The sequence below is a fragment of the Micropterus dolomieu genome, linkage group LG16, assembly GCF_021292245.1.
Source record: "Micropterus dolomieu isolate WLL.071019.BEF.003 ecotype Adirondacks linkage group LG16, ASM2129224v1, whole genome shotgun sequence".
NCBI lineage: Eukaryota > Metazoa > Chordata > Actinopteri > Centrarchiformes > Centrarchidae > Micropterus > Micropterus dolomieu.
In genome coordinates, this window is record NC_060165.1 from 1,927,139 (window position 1) to 1,947,688 (window position 20,550).

General features: G+C 43.1%; 1 protein-coding gene across 1 annotated transcript in view; it reads left to right on the forward strand.

The window, feature by feature from the left end:
* Positions 1 to 20,550, forward strand: part of aldh1l2 (aldehyde dehydrogenase 1 family, member L2) — a 45,047-nt gene that overhangs the window by 17,241 nt on the left and 7,256 nt on the right. The window contains exons 6-18 of the mRNA XM_046072210.1: positions 4,258 to 4,347; positions 4,755 to 4,889; positions 5,131 to 5,256; positions 5,358 to 5,449; positions 6,129 to 6,276; positions 7,223 to 7,342; positions 7,462 to 7,589; positions 10,562 to 10,712; positions 10,795 to 10,865; positions 12,858 to 12,963; positions 13,447 to 13,534; positions 16,167 to 16,260; positions 16,348 to 16,447. Coding sequence (XP_045928166.1) covers positions 4,258 to 4,347; positions 4,755 to 4,889; positions 5,131 to 5,256; positions 5,358 to 5,449; positions 6,129 to 6,276; positions 7,223 to 7,342; positions 7,462 to 7,589; positions 10,562 to 10,712; positions 10,795 to 10,865; positions 12,858 to 12,963; positions 13,447 to 13,534; positions 16,167 to 16,260; positions 16,348 to 16,447 — 1,449 coding nt within the window. The remainder of the gene's footprint in view (positions 1 to 4,257; positions 4,348 to 4,754; positions 4,890 to 5,130; positions 5,257 to 5,357; positions 5,450 to 6,128; positions 6,277 to 7,222; positions 7,343 to 7,461; positions 7,590 to 10,561; positions 10,713 to 10,794; positions 10,866 to 12,857; positions 12,964 to 13,446; positions 13,535 to 16,166; positions 16,261 to 16,347; positions 16,448 to 20,550) is intronic.

Here is a 20,550-nt window from a genome sequence, read left to right on the forward strand (position 1 = left end):
CCTTGTCCCTGGCAGTGGCAGCAGCGTACCAGATGGTGATGGAGGAGGTGAGGATGGACTCAATGATGGCGGTGTAGAAGTGCACCATCATTGTCTTTGGCAGGCTGAACTTCTTCAGCTGCGGCAGGAAGTACATCCTCTGCTGGGTCTTCTTGGTGAGGGAGGTGATGTTCAGCTCCCACTTGAGGTCCTGGGAGATGATGGTGCCCAGGAAGAGGAAGGAGTCCACAGTGGTGACTGGGGAGTCACACAGGATGATGGGGGAGGGTGGGGCTGGGCTCTTCCTGAAGTCCATGACCATCTCCACTGTCTTCAGAGCGTTGAGCTCCAGACTGTTCTGGCTGCACCAGGTCACCAGATGGTCGATCTCCCACCTGTAGGCGGATTCATCCCCACCTGAGATGAGCCCAATGAGGGTGGTGTCATCCGCAAACTTCAGGAGCTTGACAGACTGGTGACTGGAGGTGCAGCTGTTGGTGTACAGGGAGAAGAGAAGAGGGGAAAGAACGCAGCCTGGAGGGGAACCGGTGCTGATGGTCCTGGAGTCAGAGACATGTTTTCCCAGCTTCACGTGCTGCTTCCTGTCCGTCAGGAAGTCAGTGATCCACCTGCAGGTGGAGTCAGGCACGCTCAGCTGGGAGAGCTTATCCTGCAGCAGGGCCGGGATGATGGTGTTAAAAGCAGAGCTGAAATCCACAAACAGGATCGTGGCGTAGGTTCCTGGGGAGTCCAGGTGCTGGAGGATGTAGTGAAGGGCCATGTTTACTGCATCATCTACAGACCTGTTGGCTCTGTAGGCGAACTGCAGGGGGTCCAGGAGTGGGTCTGTAATGGATTTTAGGTGGGACAACACGAGGCGCTCAAAGGACTTCATAACCACAGAGGTCAGGGCGACGTGTCTGTAATCGTTTAGTCCAGTGGTCCTTGGTTTCTTGGGGAGTAAGTTCTTTACTGTATAAACTAAGTGTAGTTTATCCAAATAATTCTCTACATCTAAATATCGGCTTATTAATTGGCTCTTTTACACTTTAATATTGGCATCAGCCCCCAAAAACCCATATCGGTCGGGCTCTACTCAGAACTGCCTTCCTCCGGTCCATACCCCTCCCAGTCCATCAGATACTGGAGGCCGCAGCCACGACTGGTTGGTGGAGAAAGGTTTAATTGACATGGAAAGTAGGATGAATATAAAAGGAAGCTGGAAGTTTTAGACAAACACTGAGGATGGACAGTTTTTAGACTTAACCTTCAGAGGTAGATCCTTAGCAAGGAGCCATACCTTTTGGCGAGTAAGTACTGTAGTTGGGTGCAGGGATGCAGCAGCAGTTGGCCAGGTTCTGTGTCCTGGAAGAAGTGCAGAGCAGAACGGGTACATCTCCAAGTTCTCTAGCATTGGTGTACATGAGCCTCGGCTGATGGGACAGTAATTTCTTCCTCCTGTGCAGGGAACAAGGGAGGTTGCTAAGCAAGAGAACAAAGGAAGGGTGACATACCCAAGGAGGTCAGGGAGTTGTGTACATATTCCACCCAGGGCAGCGGGAAGATTCAGGTGGACTGGTTGACCAAGGTAACACAACAGAGTGCAGCCTTTTGAGGAAGGTACCCCCAAGAGAGGCTGACAGACACAATGTCTGGGATGCCATGCCGGAGGAAGACGAGGTTTACTAGGAAGTCTGCAGTATTTCTAGCTGCGCAAAAAATAGCAGTTTTGGAAGATTTATCAATGATATTGAGAATGACCGTATTACTTTCAGAAAATGAAGTCCAAGGCAATATGGGACCGAGGGAATTGGTAGGAGAAGGAGAAGACCAGAGCTGGGTCCGGTAGATACTTTGTTCTGGGCACAAATAAAACATGCAGAGATGAAGGACCATGTGTCGGTATCCATAGTGGACTCTCAGCAGGTGAGAGTCTGCAGGAGAAGAAAGCACACTGTGTGTTCAGTTGATGATGATGGTGGTGTCATCCCCATACAGTTCAGCCCTGTCATTCTGTTCATTACTTGGGCGAGGGGGTGGTAACCTACATATACACAGCACTTACTACACGATCAGTCAACACTTTGTTTGAATACAGCTTGCACTTTCAAAGCACACAATACTGGCAAACAGTATTGTACTGGTAATATGGATGATACAAGTTAATACATAATAGTAAAGTTACATGTTCATAATAATGTTGGTATGCATGAGAGAGAAGTCATTCTCTCTAATGCTGCACCTTCATGTATCAGAATCTTGCTGCATTGGTCACCTGTTCATCCTGAGCTACAGCAACACTCCAGCACCAGTCCCAAGCCACCCCTCTGAGGTCACCAGCTCCACTTCTGTCCTTACCCTAGGCAATCTGCCCGAGGACTCCTGTTCTGCTCCTGTCCAGCCCTCTGGCATCCCTCTGACCAACCCCCTGGCTGACCCCCTAAGAGCACCAGCTCCTCTCGAGCCCTGTTAGGTCATCTGACACTTGCGGTTGGTGTTGAGAGACCACGCGAGGGTGTGTGAGATATGTACGCCAAGATCTAAAACAATCAACAATTTTGACAGGTGACCCATTGATGGAAATAGGAATGTGATTTCCCCTGATCTTCCTGAAATCAACAATGATTTCCTTTGTCTTGTTGACATTTGGAGAGAGGTTTTTATCATGGCACCATATGGATAGATCCTCCACTTCCCTCCTATAGGCCCTTTCATCACGATTATACTGTCCATCTGCAAATTTCATGAGTGAACAGGCTGTACAGTAGCGGACTGAGACAGCAGCTTTGAGGCACGCTGAGAACTAATTTAGACGAGTATGTTTTTCCTACTTTCACAGAAAGAGGTGCCCAGAACAAGACCTCTGAGTTTTAACACCAGTTTGGATGGTACAGCTGTATTAAAAGCAGAGCTAAAATCAATAAACAACATTCTGACAGAGGTATTTTGCTTTTCAAGGTGTACTAAGGCAGTGTGCTGAGCGACAGCTTTAAGCCTACTGATGTCTTTCCCATAGATCTAAATGCAGATTTCACTTCAGTCACTGTTCCTATTGAAACACTAGCCAGTTGAACCATCTTTGTGCTTCCTGCTATCTGTGCCGCAATATTAACCCTTCTGTTGAAGGTCTGCTGGGCCTGCTCAGCAATTTTTATACATGCCACAGAACATGATAGGATGTTAATTGCCTAATTGTATTTTCCTTTACATATCATCAGTGTGTGACAAAAAATACATCTTTTTGTCATCTTGTTCCAAACTGAGTGCCACTGCTGTTAAGGAACTGAAGTGTTTTCTCAGTAAAAGTTTTTTCCTCCATAGGCTTTCCAATAGTTCACAGGTATGGGGGTGGCAGATTTTAGATTTTCAGCATTCAACATTCAGCATGCTACAGTCTTTTCATAGCACATGGGTTAACAAGAGCAGAAACGGGACTGCATCGTGCATAGTATGGACACTTTAACTGTATTACAAAGGCACCCTTCACCAAACTATGAAGCGGGGATAATTATTCAGCACTTAAGTTTGCATGGAGGCACACGAACACAAATAAAGTCTTCACTGGATTAATCAGTGCGATTCGGAGTGGCGTATCTGGGTCCACGGCGCCTGTGCGTCTTCCCACTAGAAAAACTCAGAACGATCACACCTCATGAAATAAAAACAACCGTGTTTCTTTCACTCATAATCTTAACCACGAGAACCCCTTAAATCCAAACCAGAACTCGAGTAGATGATCATGTGCGTGTTCTGACACATTTCAGCTCTTATTTGGAAAGGCTTATTGAGAAGTGTTGACATCACATAGCAAGCAATGCCCTGATTGGCTGACTACATTTATGGATTGTATTCACACTTACCGTGGTAAAACTGTCAAAATGATTCTTAGAAAAAATCCAAAGCAATGCACAAATATAAAACACTATCAACAAATATCACAATTTGCAAACAAACACAGTCTAACTTGTATTTTCAAACCACTGTCTGTGGAATGCTCAGCATTTACTGTAAGTGTCATATCTGTATTTGGGGAACACAGTGTATTTGTGAATTATGAAAAGTTTGTTTGTGGATTTTGACTTATTTGTTTTGTGATTACAACTTGTAATATATATTTGTGGCCCATAGTCATTTACAGTGCATTTACAGTGATATTGACATCAATTTACCACCATACAAACAGCTGTTGGGCTTCCCTCTCATTCTCAGAAACTCAGTGGACCTGGTCTGAAAATGACTCTGTCAGCATATTGACTCTGCAGTCTGTCTGTCCCTCAGGTCAACTTGGCCCAGCCAGCTGAGGCCATCCACAATTGGATCCGCGGCCATGACAAAGTCCCCGGTGCCTGGACTGTGATTGATGGTCAGGTGCGTTTCCTGGAACAGACAAGGAAAGAAAATACACACACTAGGTAGCTATTGTGATTTCAGGCTTGTCAGAGATCTAGGCAGAACCCAAGAGGAGACTAGAGACTGGCAGATAAGTCACAAAAAGCAGTTTGTTGCAGGAACATACAGAGATGGTGAGAAGGTGGCAAAATGTCTAAGTATTCCTAGCATACTGTTCTCAAGGTCTTAGCCTCCAGCTGAAGAGAACATTTAAAGAACCTGCATACAGCGAAGAGAGGAACCTACAGCAATAAGACTTTACAAACAAAATGTTATGTGAATGTGTAATCACCACCAGCACCAGAATTTGCCCGCTGCAGGTTAATAAAAGTTACACACAAAATATCTTTAATATTTTTAATGCTTCTCTGTGTGTTTTTTCTTAGTCTGTGACCCTGTATGGCTCGTCCATGTTGGGGGCGGTGCTACCAGACGGTCAGCCCCTGGAGATAGAGGGGGCGTCCCAGCCCGGCCTGATAACCAAGAACGGTCTCGTCCTTTATGGAACTGATAAGAAAGCTGTAAGTGTCTCTGCAGTTTGTTGTACTACAAAACAAATATTCAGCGCAAACAGAAGTAGAGCTGGACTGGTGTGGCAACGCTCACGCCTCTGTGGGTCATACTGTTGCACTCCATATATGGTAGGTTTTATGGCTGCTGGGTTCTTCAAACACAGCTGGAGATAATTCATATACAGTCTGTGTTAGCCTGTTTCCTCTGGCCTTGTTCCTGTACTTTATCCACTCGGTTTTTGGTTCACAGCTCCTGGTGAAGAACCTGCAGTTTGAAGATGGGAAGATGATCCCTGCTTCCAAATACTTCTCCTCTGGGGAAAGCTCCAGTGTGGAGCTGACTGATGATGAGAGGAAGATGGCAGAGGAGATCAGGGCAAGTAAACTATTAGCTGATCCTTTTTAACCGGCTATTTGGCTTTCAGTATAGTACAGACTGAAATTCTCTGTAACATTTCCCTGCGTTTTGTATCACAGAAAATCTGGGCGAGCATTCTCAGCAACGTCCCAGCTATTGAGGACGCCACAGACTTCTTCAAGTCTGGAGCCGCCTCTATGGATGTGGTCAGGTGGGGGAGGAGGCCAGTGCTGTGATTGGTCAGAAATGATTCACCTGTTATTTTAGACCAGAGGTGGCAACAAGTCATCATTTTGCATGTTTCATTTATTCTCAAGCATTAATTAGGTGTCAAGTATATCCCAAATCACTGAGCTAGAGCCATATCTGAAATCTCACGTATTTGGGCCTCAAGTCTCTGATTTCATTTTCTCATTTTTAAAAGATGTAACCATCTATGATCTTTATATTGTGACACACTAAAGCATTTATATCCATTCTCTTTTCTATTTGTAATTACTTTGTCAAAGATAAGACAGTCCTTGATGATTAGATTGTTTGCCAGTAGTAAAATAGCAAGAGGGCAACCATTTACACTGTATTTCACCAAGTGTTACTGTTTGGGGACACATTTATAATACAATTAAAACCAAAGCTAGCCATTTTCACAGTTTGCAACCACACATTAATGATTGATGCTGTAAGGTTGAGCTGACAAAAATAACAGAATATAATAATTCCAATATAAAAAAAGAATAAATAATACATTCTAACTGTAATCCTATGAATTATTATAAACCCTCTATGATTCTGAGAAACTACTGTGAAGGTGCTGTTGTGTAAAAATAAATAAATAAATAAGAAAACAAGACCCCTGCCACTGTAAGCACTGATGTTGTCTCTGCGTCCAGGCTGGTGGAGGAGGTGAAGCAGAAGTGTGCCGGCGTCCAGCTGCAGACCGAAGATGTGTACATGGCTACCACCTTCCAGGACTTCATCCAGATGTTCGTCCGCAAGCTGAGAGGAGAAGACCAGAAAGAGGAGCTGGTCATCGACTATGTGAGTCTCCCACTTTTAATGTCTCAGACTTTTCTCTGAAGTGAGCAGTGTTGGGCAAGTTACTTCCAAAATGTAATAACTTATAGAATACTAGTTACTGTCTTTTGAGAGTAATTAGTTATATTACAATATTAACTGTGTCTGAACTGTAATGTTTTACACTACTTTTGCGTTACTTTTGAGTTACTGTCACTGCTATTTAATGGCCGCATTATTCTGATAGTAAGATGTGCTGCATAGGTGGGTTCTAGTGATGTGCAGAGTTATATCTCTGGATGGGGTGGGTCTTTGTCATAAAAATTAACCTTCTGATTAATAGCGGGGTTGATGGGGGTGGGGGGGAGTGAAATATTATGAATCGTCTCCCCATTAACAAAGACACTGTGCGCATTTAGGCACGAGGTGCAGCAGCATAACGTCATTGATTATTTGAATCTCCCGACGATGCGACAGGATTGGTCAGGATGAACTGACAGCAGCCTCTCTGATCATGAGAGTAATTCATTAAAGCACAGACACAACAACTTATAGAAATCTATTTACGCATGATCCAAGGGTAATAAAGACATATGTTGGAGAAGTAAACTTGCCTTGCCTTATGTTATTTTCTCTCTTCTTACTCTCTTATCTTACCCCAAACATACTTTTTATACATTTTAAATGACCAAAAATTGGATCAACTTCGGTCAAAATGGCTTTGATCAAATAAGTTCAAAAATTGTGATGAAATAGAGGACATTTTTAGTTCAGTGAGACTAGGGGCAGCCAGAAGAAATGTTGAGAAAAAAAGTGACATTATGTGTTTTCCGCAAAAAGCAATGCATTACTTTAATTGCGTTACTTTTGTAACCCCAACACTAAAAGTGAGTGACAGTCCAAAATATGTACAACACTAGGTGTTGGTTGAACTATGGTTGTTGTACTGTTATTGCTGTGTTTTGCCCAGGTCACCAAAGAAGTGAACAACATGACAGTGAAAATGCCATACCAGTGTTTTATCAACGGCAAGTTTGAGGATGCAGAAAATGGCAAGACCTACGATACCATCAACCCTACTGATGGATCAGTGAGTCACATTAACACACAGACATATGATTTCACACACAGAAAGTTTTGTTTGTGGAGCCGTTTCATGCACTCATACTAACTAGTGGGACTGTGTTTGACCATTACGTCTTTCACCAGGTGATCTGCAAAGTGTCCTACTCCTCAGTGGGGGATGTGGACCGAGCGGTGGCAGCTGCCAAGGAAGCTTATGATAATGGACCCTGGGGCAGAATGAACCCTAGAGACAGAGGAAGTCTGCTTTACAAGTGAGCTGCTCCTCCTAGAGGACTACAGTGGCATTACATCATCAGAAAAAAACACTCAGGTTCAGATTTCTTGAGGTCCCATCCAAAAGTATTGGAACAGTAAGGCAACAGTATTCCTTTGTTTTTGTTGTTCACTGAAGACATTTGGGTTTAAGATCAAAAGATGAGTATGAGACAAGAGTTCAGAATTTCAGCTTTTATTTCCTGGTATTCACATCTAGATGTTTTAAACAACTCAGGACATATCACAGTTTGTATTAGACCACAGCATTCTTAGGTGAGCAAAAGTAATGGAACAAATAATCTTAAAGTAAATAACATTTAATATTTGCTTGCAATAACTACCTCAAGCCTGCGACCCATCGACATCACCAAACTGTTGCATTCTTCATTTGTGATGCTATTCCAGGCTTTTACCGCAGCTTCTTCTTCTACCGCAGAATTCATTCTGCTGCTCCATCATCAGTTCCATCATCAATAAATAATAATGAGCCTGTTCCAGAAGCAGCCATGCACGCCCAAGCCATGACATTACCTCCACCATGCTTCACAGATGAGCTTGTATGCTTCGGATCATAAGCAGTTCCTTTCTTTCTCCACACTTTGGCCTTTCCATCACTTTGCTAGAGATTAATCTTGGTCTCATCAGTCCATAAGATTGTGTTCCAGAACTTTTGCAGCTCATCTCTGTACTTCTTTGCAAATTTCAATCTGGCCTTCTGATTCTTCCTGCTGATGAGTGGTTTGCATCTTGTGGTGTGGCCTGTATGTTTCTGCTCTCTGAGTCTTCTTCCAGCAGTGGATTGTGATACCTTCACCCTGCACTGTGGAGGTCGCTGCTGATGTCACTTCCTGATGTTTTGGGGTTTTCTTCACAGCTCTCACCATATTTCTGTCATCAACTACTGTTGTTTTCCTTGGCCGACCTGTTGGACGTCTGTTGCTCAGTACACCAGTAGTTTCTTTCTTTTTCAGGACAGTCCAAATTGTTGTGCTTGCTCTGCCCAATGTTTGTCTAATGGCTCTGCTCGATTTTCCTTCTTTTCTCAGACAATGGCTTGCTTTTCTCCCACAGACAGCTCTCTGGTCTTCATGTTGGTTTATCCTCTTTAACAGGAAATGCAGTCTTTATAGGTTTGAACCAAGGATGAAAACTTAGACTAGTCATGCAGAGCTATTTAATGTTTGGACAATCAACCTGTTCCAACATGTTCCAATAGTTTTGCTCACTTGAAAAATGGGTGGGTTCAAACAAACGGTGATATGTCGCGAGTTGTTTAACACATCTAGATGTGAATACCAGGAAATAAAAGCTGAAATTCTGAACTCTTGTCTCATCTTTTGATCTTAAACCCAAATGTCTTCAGTGAACAACAAAAACAAAGGAATTTGCCTTACCGTTCCAATACTTTTGGAGGGGACTGTAGCTGCTCAGCAGCAGCATGTAAACTTACCTGCAAAAGTCTCTTGGGTCCGGTTGGATGCTGGTTTGGTCCTTACTCTTCAATACCACTAACAACATGCTGTCTGTCCATGACATGTAAGCTACACCAAGTTTATTTATACTGAAAAAAATGTGCAGTTTCACTGTATTGGTAGGGTCTGGAAACCAGTCAGTATCTGGTGTGAACACCATTTGCCTCACGTAGTGCAACGCATCTACTTCTCATAGTGTTGATCAGGTTGTTGATTGTGGCCTGTGGAATGTTGCTCCACTCCTCTAAAATGGCTGTCAGGTTGAGACCCCGATGAGGACGACGAACATTCCTGACAGTTTGTGCAGAAACTCTTTGGTTATGCAAACAGATTGTCGCAGCAGCTGTCCGGGTGGCTGGTCTCAAATGATCTTGGAGGTGAAGATGCTGGATGTGGAGGTCCTGGGCTGGTGTGGTTACACGTGGTCTGCGGTTGTGAGGTCGGTCGGATGTAATGCCAAATTGTCTGAAACGCCTTTGGGGACGGCTTGTGGTAGAGAAATGAACATTCAGTTCACAGTCAACAGCTCTGGTGGACATTCCTGCAGACAGCATGCTAATTGCGCGCTCCCTCAAAACTTGCGACATTTGTGGCATTGTGCCGTGTGATGGAACTGCACATTTTGGAGTGGCCTTTTATTATGGCCAGCCTAAGGCACACCTGTGCAGTACCCATGCTGTCTGATCAGCATCTTGATGGCACACCTGTGAGGTGGATGGACTATCTCAGCAAAGGAGAAGTGCTCACTAACACAGAGTTTGACAGATTTGTGAACAATATTTGAGAGAAATAGGCCTTTTGTGTACACAGAGAAAGTCTTAGATCTTTCAGTTCAGCTCATGATGAATGGGGGCAAAAACACGTTACGTTTAGAATTTTGTTCAGGGTACTTTGGGAAGAGCTCAAGTCTGTTAATTGCAGCCATGTTTCCCTCAGTTGTGTGTTTTCCGGTTGTATTGTGTCCTGCTCAGAGGCACAGGACTCATTTCTACTGGCAGAATGCCTTTCTATTATTTATTAATTATTTCCATATGTATTTAATGACATTCTGATAGTGATTTATTATTGAATAACCCAGAATATGATCATGGTGTATTTTGAGTTATTAGGCTAAATGGTTCAGGGGGAAACTGAAATGATGTGACTCATATCAAAGCCCACACTCAGGAATGATCAGCCTCACATGTGACTGAATGGAAATGACAAGAAATGATGTAAAAAGTGTTTCTTACTGACAGGCACACTGTCAGAATCTCTCTCTGACTTTAATTGTCTCCGGGATAAAAGCTAATGTATTTTCTTTCAAAAATACCAATTCTTGTAACAACCAAGCCAGCTGGTTGATGAGGTTGATTCTTGCAGTTTGTGTCTTGTATCCACACGGTTGAAATGCACTTACTGTAAGTCGCTTTGGATAAAAGTGTTTCTGAAGTGTTACCTGAAAAAGACACTGTAGAAACACTGTCACATTGTCCTCTCTGACCTCCTACATCCAGGCTTGCAGACCTGATGGAGGAACACCAGGAGGAGTTGGCCACCATCGAATCCATTGACTCAGGAGCTGTGTACACGCTGGCCCTCAAGACACATGTAGGCATGTCCATCCAGACTTTCCGATACTTTGCCGGTTGGTGTGACAAGATCCAGGTAACATTAAGGCAACCAAACTACAGTTTTATAAAAATTCAACACTGATTACCTTACCAAAGGCACACCTGTTTTTTGGCAGGGCAAGACAATCCCCATCAACCAAGCCAGGCCTAATCGCAATCTGACCTTCACTAGGAGAGAACCTCTGGGGTAAAAGCTCTGGATTTACTAAATAATTGTAATATTGTCATTGAACTATAAATGTTTAAGGGCTGTCGTGAAGTCCTGCCTGCAGTGGATGGATAGTCGAATCATGTGTGTTGTGTGTGCGACGATTGCGAGCCGGTGGGGGGGGGGGGGGGGGGGGGGGGGGGGGGGGGGGGGGTTACACACGGTAGCTCCACTTTAATCTTGAGAAGCTGCAGAGCTGCCGTCTATTCATTCAACTTACACTGTAAATTTCAGCTGAACTTTGTCGACCCTTTTCTATCTCTCGCCTATCATTCACCGGTCTTTTGCAGAGTTTTGCATGCATTCCGTGCTGCCGACAACTGCATGCACTTCGGTCCATTTCAAGTAGCCGGCTATTTCAAAAGGATAAAATATTCTTTGTGTGTTTCATCGACGGTGATAAATTATCCGAAAGTCCCGCGAGGTGCGGACAACTCGGCACAACACCAGTGAAGCTGGAGCTCCGTCAGCAAGTCCTCTTCTGCCACTACACTAGGGGTGCAACAACTAATTGTCGTAGTCGACAAAAAACGATTAATAATCGATTCGTGACGTCATCGGGTCGTAACGACACCGTCAACGGACTAAAGTGATGTGAACAGTGAAGTTTCTAAAACAACATCAGCACTGCAGTAACACCTTCACCACCCAAAACCTCCAAAGTGTGGCAGCACTTCGCTCTTCACGCAGCCAAAAAGGTTGTTGCAGCGTCTGCAAGGCTGAGCTTTCCTGGAAACACCGCAACATCTGAAGAGGAGGCACGTAACGTTGTTGCTCTGTGGACGATGAAGACTCGTCTCGGTCAGCTAGTTAGCGAGCTAGCTTCCCTTTAAAGCCGTGTTAATTCACGTTATAAGCTGTAACGTTTTCTACACAGTTTCCCTTAGTCAATTTGATTGATTTTTATCATAATTCTGATACACAATGGCCGCGTTCACATTCCAGATGTGCCCTCACTTTACAATCATAAATGATGCATCGCTAATGGCGACGTTTCCAGCTGGAGAACGTGTTGCTGCCGAGTGCGCAAGATTAGACAACACCGGACAATTTCATACTTTCTAAAGAAGAGAAAACGGTTCTCCTGTCTATGCGTGAGGCGGCGGCTAATCCGCCCCAAACTCCCTTAAAAAAAATCAGTGAGTTGTTGAGTTAGGGGAAAATATATAAACGCTGTGAAACGCTGTCTATTATAAAATTGTTAATTAATAATTATTATAATAATAATTGACCCCCTGTAAATTCAGCAAATGTGATGCATGACGTTATTCCTTTCTTTGTATGTGGTGTCAGTTTGTCCCGGGGTGTTGCAGTACTGGCGTGTAAACTGCTCCGTCACTAAACAGCAGATCAGCTGCTCAGATCAGGACGTGATTTCAGAGCAACTTTCTGTTGCTGCAGCAGAAACGTTCATTCAAAGATCCATTTTCAAAAGCAGCATTTATTTTATTGTTGTGACTGTTAATTAGCACATGCCTAAAACAACCTCAAGTTTAATTTAAAAGCTGATAGCTAAATAAGACGCATTGTGTAATTTTGCTATTCATAATCTGAATAGTCGATTATTCGTTTCAATAATCGATAGATTAATCGACTATCAAAATAGTTGTAAGTTGCAGCCCTACTCTACCCACATACACGCTACGCCTACACATGCGCACTGGGTTACAATTTTGGATTTATTCACGCACTTTAAAAACATTTATTGAAAGTTTTATTCTTTACAGCATTAAACATTGAAATGTATATTGTAATTGGCTGTATATTAACTTATTGGGAGTTGGAAAACTGGTAGTTCTATGTAAAATCAGACGTCAACTGTGAGATTGACAGTCGAATCAGGCTCCGCCCATCGAAGCATCGAATCTTCAATGGTTTTTTTTTATTCTGACTAATAATACATTTACATGACATAAACATTTCTATTAAGTATGTGTGTGCAAAGCTGTGTGTGTTTTTTTGATGTGGCAGTGTGTGTGCCATAATCATCCCATGGAACTACCCTCTCATGATGCTGGCATGGAAGAGTGCTGCCTGCCTCGCAGCTGGAAACACACTCGTTCTTAAACCCGCACAGGTGAGTACACCATACATGCACTCACACAGCATCTTGGTGATGCAGATAATCCCCCTGATTCGAGATAAAAATAAGTAGTTTTTCAGAGCGCTTTCTGCTGCCATACCAGCTTTCTGTTCAGTTTAACCAGAGACGGGTCACAGCGGTTGGGATCCATATATGTTGCATTACTTGCCATCTACTGAAAAGGCCTGGTCGTCACTGCACTGCATTTTTGTGTGTGACCAATCGCATGGAAGAACAGTATCTAAAGAAAACACAAATAGGTGGAGATTCACAAATATATTTCCGTTGAAAAATGATAAGTTGATGTATAAATGATATACGATCTACAAGTCATTTGGGCACACATTTTTTGTGCATTGTATTTTACAGTTAGTTGAATCTTGACAACTAATTGTTACAAGTTACTTATCTTATCTTATCAAATAAACCTAGTGTCAGAGTAGTTTGTGTTTAATACAGTATGTGCAATATTTACAGGTCACTCCTTTGACGGCACTGAAGTTTGCTGAGCTGGCAGTGAAAGCTGGCATTCCAAAAGGAGTCGTGAACATTTTGCCAGGCTCAGGTAATGAATACAAATACATGATCCACATAGTCCACAAATGAAGTACCTTCTACCTTTCCTTACCACTTGTTATTTCTGTCCTTGACGTCATGAGGTCAAGGAAACATAATTTATTATTTATTGAATTAGAAATCAATGGTCAACACTGGAAAAAATCAAACTGATTATACTCCAGCCCAGTAGTTCCCAACATCAATTGCTTGTTAAAACAAATAAAACTATCTCGTCACAGGTTATATGCCTTTAATTTGTGAACAGTTCAGTCAAAGAGTGATATTTCCTTCTTAGTCTGTTTGAATTATTTATAGAGGCCCAGTATTTTACAATAAAAAGCAGACATTTGAAAGAATAACAAAATTTCAAATACAATACCATTGATTTTGTGTAGTGGAATCTTTGATTCCCTGACATTTTGAGTGTTTCTACCCCAGATTTGCACATGCTGAAACATATGTTGGTCTGGAATGGAAACGTTTTCAAAGAATATAAAATGCACATTTCAAAGGACTGAAAGTCTGATTATATATATATATATTTTTTATAGTCAACAAAAGTCAAGAAAGAATTGTGTGTGTGGGAGGAGTGTTGAATAAAGATGCTTACATTGATTTCAGCTCTTAGTCTTTGTATGTAGGTGTTTTAATGTGAATGTGGATCTTTCAGATCAATTTGAGAAGAACCTATGATCTCGTTCCACATTTTATTGTGTGTCATGTAATGTGGGGAACTGGTCTTGACTCGGTTTGCCCTCCCTCGGTCTTGGTCTTGACTCGGTCTCAGCCCCCAAAAGTCTTGGTCTTGTCTCGGTCTCGATAAACTCTGGTCTTGACCTGGTCTCGGTTTGGGCGGTCTTGACTGAACACTAGTGTGTGTGTCACAGTCTGATATCTCTTCTTACTCTCAGCCACAGAGCTCCACCATTGTCCAAAAGTAGTTAGTCAGTTAGCCTTACTGTTGCACTGGGTGACATATTCCTTCATCACCATGAATATACACACCCGATTCCTGCCTGCTTCTTCCTTTAGATGTTTCTTTGAGCTTTGGACGGCCCTCCTGTTTTTCCCTTCCCTGATACATCATTGTTTTTGTTTACTTAGTTTTAAATTAAAATAAATTACATTAGACTGAGCTGAACGTCTGTGCTTGGCTCCTATTTCTTTTACCCCATTGCCACGTTTGACACCACCTGACCATGAAAATAGACCCAGCAGACAATTTTTCAGTTTTGTTTTGCGAGCTGGCAGTGCTCAGAGACTTATTATAAAGAAGAATTTCTGTTCCAAGACTGTGTCCTCAAAGCCTTGACTATGGAATCTTTTGCCTGATTATGCCATGGACTTTCTTAGTTCCCTTGCAAATCAGCCTGGTTCCCAGCCTGCTAGCACTCAGCATGTTTTGCTAGCATCCTGGCTGCTAGCCACCACCCTTCATCTTGGCCTGTTAACGCCTGCATCCCGCCTGCTAGTGACCTGCTTGCTGCTCTCCTGATGGCCAATCAGCTAACACCACAACAGCCAGTTTCCTACTGGATCTGGCTCCAGAGTCTTCATTGCCCAGCATCACAAAGTCACCGCTTCCCATCTCCGCGACCTCTTTGCTGTCCTACCTTCACTGCTGCTGCTGCGGAGGTCTCGTTGACCGGCGTCCCAGAGAGACTTTGTTACTCAGAGACTTTGATGTCCCACTCTACAAAGACTCAGCTGAGTAACGATCCATAGACTGTGCAGTGTGCATCCCAGAGACAATGGTTCCCCATCGGCAGCCCGGCTGACTCCTGCTCCTTGTATCCAGTTAGCAGCCCAGCGACATCCCTGTTGCTGGCCTCGACCCTTTGGTCCGGCCTTCTGGTCACCCTCCAGACCTGTTCAGCCCCTGAGGTCTCCAGCTTTGCCAATGGTTGTTTGGCTGAGAGCACCAGCTCCTTTGACCACCTCTAAGTGCACTTGCTCCCTAGCCTGAATTTAGCTTCACCCGCCATGGTTCATTTTGGCCTATTTGTTGCCTGTCCCATTCCCCCGCTCCCCGGACTTCTGGATGTTTGCTTTGAGTTTTGGACTGCTCTCCTGTTTTTACCTTGCCTGTCTCATCATTGCTGTAAATTTCTGTTCACTTTGTTTTAAATTCCATTAATCTGAGCTGAAAGTCTGTGTTTGGGTCCTTTTCCTTTTACCCTGTTACAACTTTTGACACCACCTTTTACTTTTTTCCAAACCCTTTTTAGTGAACAACACATCTGTGAGCTGCTTTCATGAAGAAGATTTAGGTCTTTAGAAGGAACCACTGGGCTTGCAGCTGAGAGCCACAGACAGTCAATGTAATGAGAGAGATGGACACACATTGTTGCTTTAGTCTTTTGATGGGATTTATTGACAGTAAAAAAATACAGTAACACCAGCCTGTACATGCCACTTTTAATACCTTACACTGCTTTCTCTTTCTGTGACATCGTATGTTGACTATATGAACATAAATAATGGGTTGGCGGAGGCAGAAAAGGAAGTAATCAAGCACAGTTTGAGAAATCAAACAACTCCTAATATGGCTACCACTTTACTTTGACTCTGTTACCCTTACTTTGGAAGCTTCTTCACTAATACATAATCTACCTTCCTAATCCCTCTCTCTCTTCCAGGTGGCATGGTGGGACAGCGTTTTTCTGACCACCCAGAAATCCGGAAACTGGGCTTCACTGGTTCCACACCTATTGGCAAACAGATCATGAAGAGGTATGACCTGACAAACTCATTGCTCATTGGTTGACGTAACTACCAAGTGAACTTGTTGCCTGTTTTTTCTTTGGTTTCCTCTTACAGCTGCGCAGTCAGTAACTTGAAGAAGGTTTCTCTGGAGCTGGGAGGGAAGTCACCTCTTATCATCTTTAGTGACTGTGACATGGACAAGGCTGTTCGCATGGTGAGATAGGAAGACTCGCAGAGAGGTGGGAGGGGCCTTTGTTTTAGGGTGGCTTTACACCATGATAGTGCTGAAGCAATTAAGAAATGTTTCAATTAACAGAGAAGCTGAATTCCATGTTTACTGTGAGCTACTTTGACTGATGTTATTATTGTGTTATAAATGTGACACATACTGGAAGTCTATGTTTTGATAAACTATATGACCTGATTGCTATAATTTAGCCTAAAACAAGGTCACTCATGATTTTGTTTGAAGTTGACCACAGTAAATGTCTCAAAACTTCCCTGTAACTCAATACCTGGTCACTAAGATTGACAATTAATCTGAGTGGCTGCTAATATTAAACATGTTTAGATCTAAAAATGGAGAGTAGTTCAACATTAAATTCTAATGAGATTGGAAGTTCTGGTGTCAGGGATACATCCCAGCATGGCTACAAGTCACTGACAAAACAAAAGTGGAAATGGTGATAGTTTACTTAAAGGGACTATATGTAAGTTTTTCAATGAAAGTAATCAAATTTTCATTGCCTTATTTTCAGTGGGCTCAAAACTCACTCAGAAATGAAGCACACGCCTGTTTTCTCCGTTGCTGGCATCAGCCACTATTCTGCTTTTAATGTGAGGTCTCTGGGTCGCTCCCGAGCCTCTCTCGTACTACAGCGACAACACGCAGCTAACGACATGCAGTCCACTAACACCATAAAACAACCGGCTCACAGCAAAACACAGGCTCCACGTAAGGATACAAAACAACAACAAAGGTTTATGTGATGAAGCCCATCAGACCAAACAGGTTCAGATGATGTCGAGTAAAAACACAACGAGCATTAGTAAAGCTGGAGAAACACACAGAAAGTCACGTTAGCTCGCCGGCTAACACCGAGCAGCTGCTAATGTTATCTGGCGCAAAATTATATGCTTTCCACATTACTTCAACAACTAGCGTGACCCATGTTACTACCCTGTTGATTTAGCCTGCAAGAAAGGATGTAACGGTAAAAAGCAAATGTGGATCGATTTGTTTACTAACGTTAGCCTATAGTGATGCAGCCAGGAGCAGCCAGCAGCTACAGTAGCTCACCCCTGCCGCTGTTTGCTTCATAACATTTAGTTTAGGTTTATTGTGGTTTTTATATACAGTCTGTGGGTTTTACCAATAACGTTACTCAGGTACACAGCTTCTTCGAACATAAAACACTGCAACAAAATAGTCACAACAACCCAGAGGAAGGAAGAGCCATTCGCTATCACTAGTTACAGTAAAGTTACTTACTGCGGTCTAACTGTCATAAAGAGTGACACAATCTTGTTTTAATATCTAGTCCAGCTCACTGACCGTTTCATTATCATCCAATACATGTAGCGGCGCTGACATTGCTGAAAGATACACAGATAGTAAAGATAGTTACTGAAAGCAGCAGGTGAGCTAACGCTGTAGGCTAAATCCAGTAAATGTACCGTGATCATGTAACAAGCATGGATTAGTTCAACCTGCAGCTGATAAAACGATTACTGTAACGTTGCAGTAGGGGTTTACCTGAGTTTCCAGCTCTGTCTGATCTCCCTGTCTGGCTATAGCCGCTGTCACTCTGCCTTTTTTCGGGAGGACTGTGCAGATATGCGGCTCGCTGCGCTGAATGAAGTAACGTTACGGAGCCGGTGTTGATCTGCCTCTGAGACGGGAACGTTGAAGTAACAGAGCCTGAACATGTCTGAGTGAAAAGCCACAGCCTGCATGCTGGTGTTCCTGCGTTTATTATCGTATTTCAGTATGACACTGGTTGTTTTGGATTCTGCTCGCTCATGAGTTCAAGCGAGCACGCGTACGAGCACACGCCTGGTTGCAATCTTAGAACCGCACCGCTAGCGGCCGCTGGAAACTCAATAATGCCCCTTTCAGTCCCCCTATTTAGCATTTATAAGCAATATATAAACATTCAATACATTTAGAACACATTATAATGTAAGTGTGTGTGTAATTGTAGTTGTAAGTGTTAATTTAGTGTTCATTAATGTATTTGTCACGACTATAACTCCTCCTATGCACCCAGAAGTGGAGGCTGTATAAACAAATAATGACAATACTAGGGTGGTGATGGGACAGTTGATAAGACACATGCCTTTGGTGTGGGAGTTCCCACTGCGACACATCTACCAATGTGTCCCCGAGCAAGACGCTTAACCCATACTTGCTCCAGAGGCGTGCGACCTCTGACAATTAGAAATTGTAAGCTTTGGATAAAAGCATCAACTATAATATACTGTCACGGTCTGTCTCTCTGTTCCTCCTCTTCAGCCTTTCCTGGTTCCCCAGGCCCTTTCATTGCCATTTTCCATCTGTCCACCAGATGCCCTCAAACTTTCCGTCCTTTCTACATAACCTGACTGCCCCACCCACATACACAGCTGTTCCCACTTCTCTTATCAACCATGCCATTACCTCACCTTCCCTGCTCACCTGTTTCCACTCTCCCTCAACAGCCATGGGGCCTTTAAGAAAGTATCTGCTACTCCCTCTCCCTATCTACTTCCACTCCATTCGCGCGTTCATGCGGAGGGTCCGCCACATTGAGTGCCTTCCGAAACCAATGAGGGTGGAGTGGTAGTGGGTTGTTAAACCCTCCACTGCCAAGTGAGCACCGATGCTGGCTTGTTGAAGGTGTCTAACACCTGCTGATGGGGGACCTTTCTTTCAAATGTGAGTTCCGAGTGACTACGCCCGTAAACATGTAGGATTTTTAAATTCTGAAACTACACAAACATTCCTACATCACCATTCACACGTTAACAACGTAGCCCGAAGCCTATGTTGTGTTAAAGTGCTCTTGTCTGATAGACAATACAAATGTTGTTTTCATTGAATCGTATTCCATCTCATACGAAAATCTTCAGCCAAAACAAAAAAGCCTACATTAAACGACTAAAGAATAGAAGATGACACAACTAGATACACAGGGGGATCACAGATCATATAATGCTTGTAAGCTATTTGTGAATGTAATATTTTTCATGAAGAGGTTAAAAAAAAGAGTATTATTTTACAATGAAAATCAGTCTTTTCATAAAAGAATATAATGTCTCTTGTTGTTGTAGTCTTAAAGAAATATTCAAAATCTAACCAAAATAAATTGGTTCATTCGGTTTTGTTATTGTAAAAAACGCCCTTTTCCTCAACATCAATCCTGAATCTTAATACAACTGTTGTTTATTTGATAGACGTATTATAGCAGTGAGTACAGCGGTAACGTCAGATCTTATTTACGCTGGGGGGAGAGGGTAGTTCATCCGAAAGGTGGCCGCTGTATTTCTACCCTACGTGGGTTAGGGAGCTCGTTTTGCCTGTGAGGGTGATTCCGACCAGAGGTCACTCCTTGATGGAGTGGAAGTGAGGGTCTACTTTAGGAAAGGCCCATGCAGCACTTGTCAGATTTGTTTGCCTGTCTTCTCTGCAAAGTGCCATAAACCTGCATCCTTTATAACGGCCAGCAGGGGGCGACTCCACTGGTTGCAAAAAGAGGTCTGATTGCATTGGAGTCTTTAAGAAAGTGACCCTACTTCTCATTTGATTTATTACCTCTTAAACATTTCCCTAATGTAAATGCTCTGTATTTGTACAGCGCCTTTCTAGTCTTTTCAACCACTCAAAGCACTTTTACACTACATCCACCATTCATTCTAAGTGCTCAAACAGAAACTAACATTCACACACTGGCGGAACAGCCGCCAGGGGCAATTTGGGATTCAGTATCTTGGAGGACACTTTGACATTCCGGGATTGAACCACCGACCTTCTGATTAATGGCCCACCCGCTCTACCTCCTGAGCCACAGCCACTCCTGAGTTTCTTATCTTAGACTTGAAACAAATTATCTAATAATTTGTTTCAAGTCTTCTTCAAAGCAGAATAATGTTCATTTAGTAAATGATGGTCCCATTTAGAGAAAAAATAGTCAATAAAGCCGGGTTTGATTTAGGCGTGGCTACCTTGTGATTGACAAGTTGCTACCATGGTGACCTGTCAGTCAGGATACAGGCGAATTGTATCCACTGCTCTGTGTAACGTTACATTTAACTAGCCGTGAACATGTTTTTGGGTGC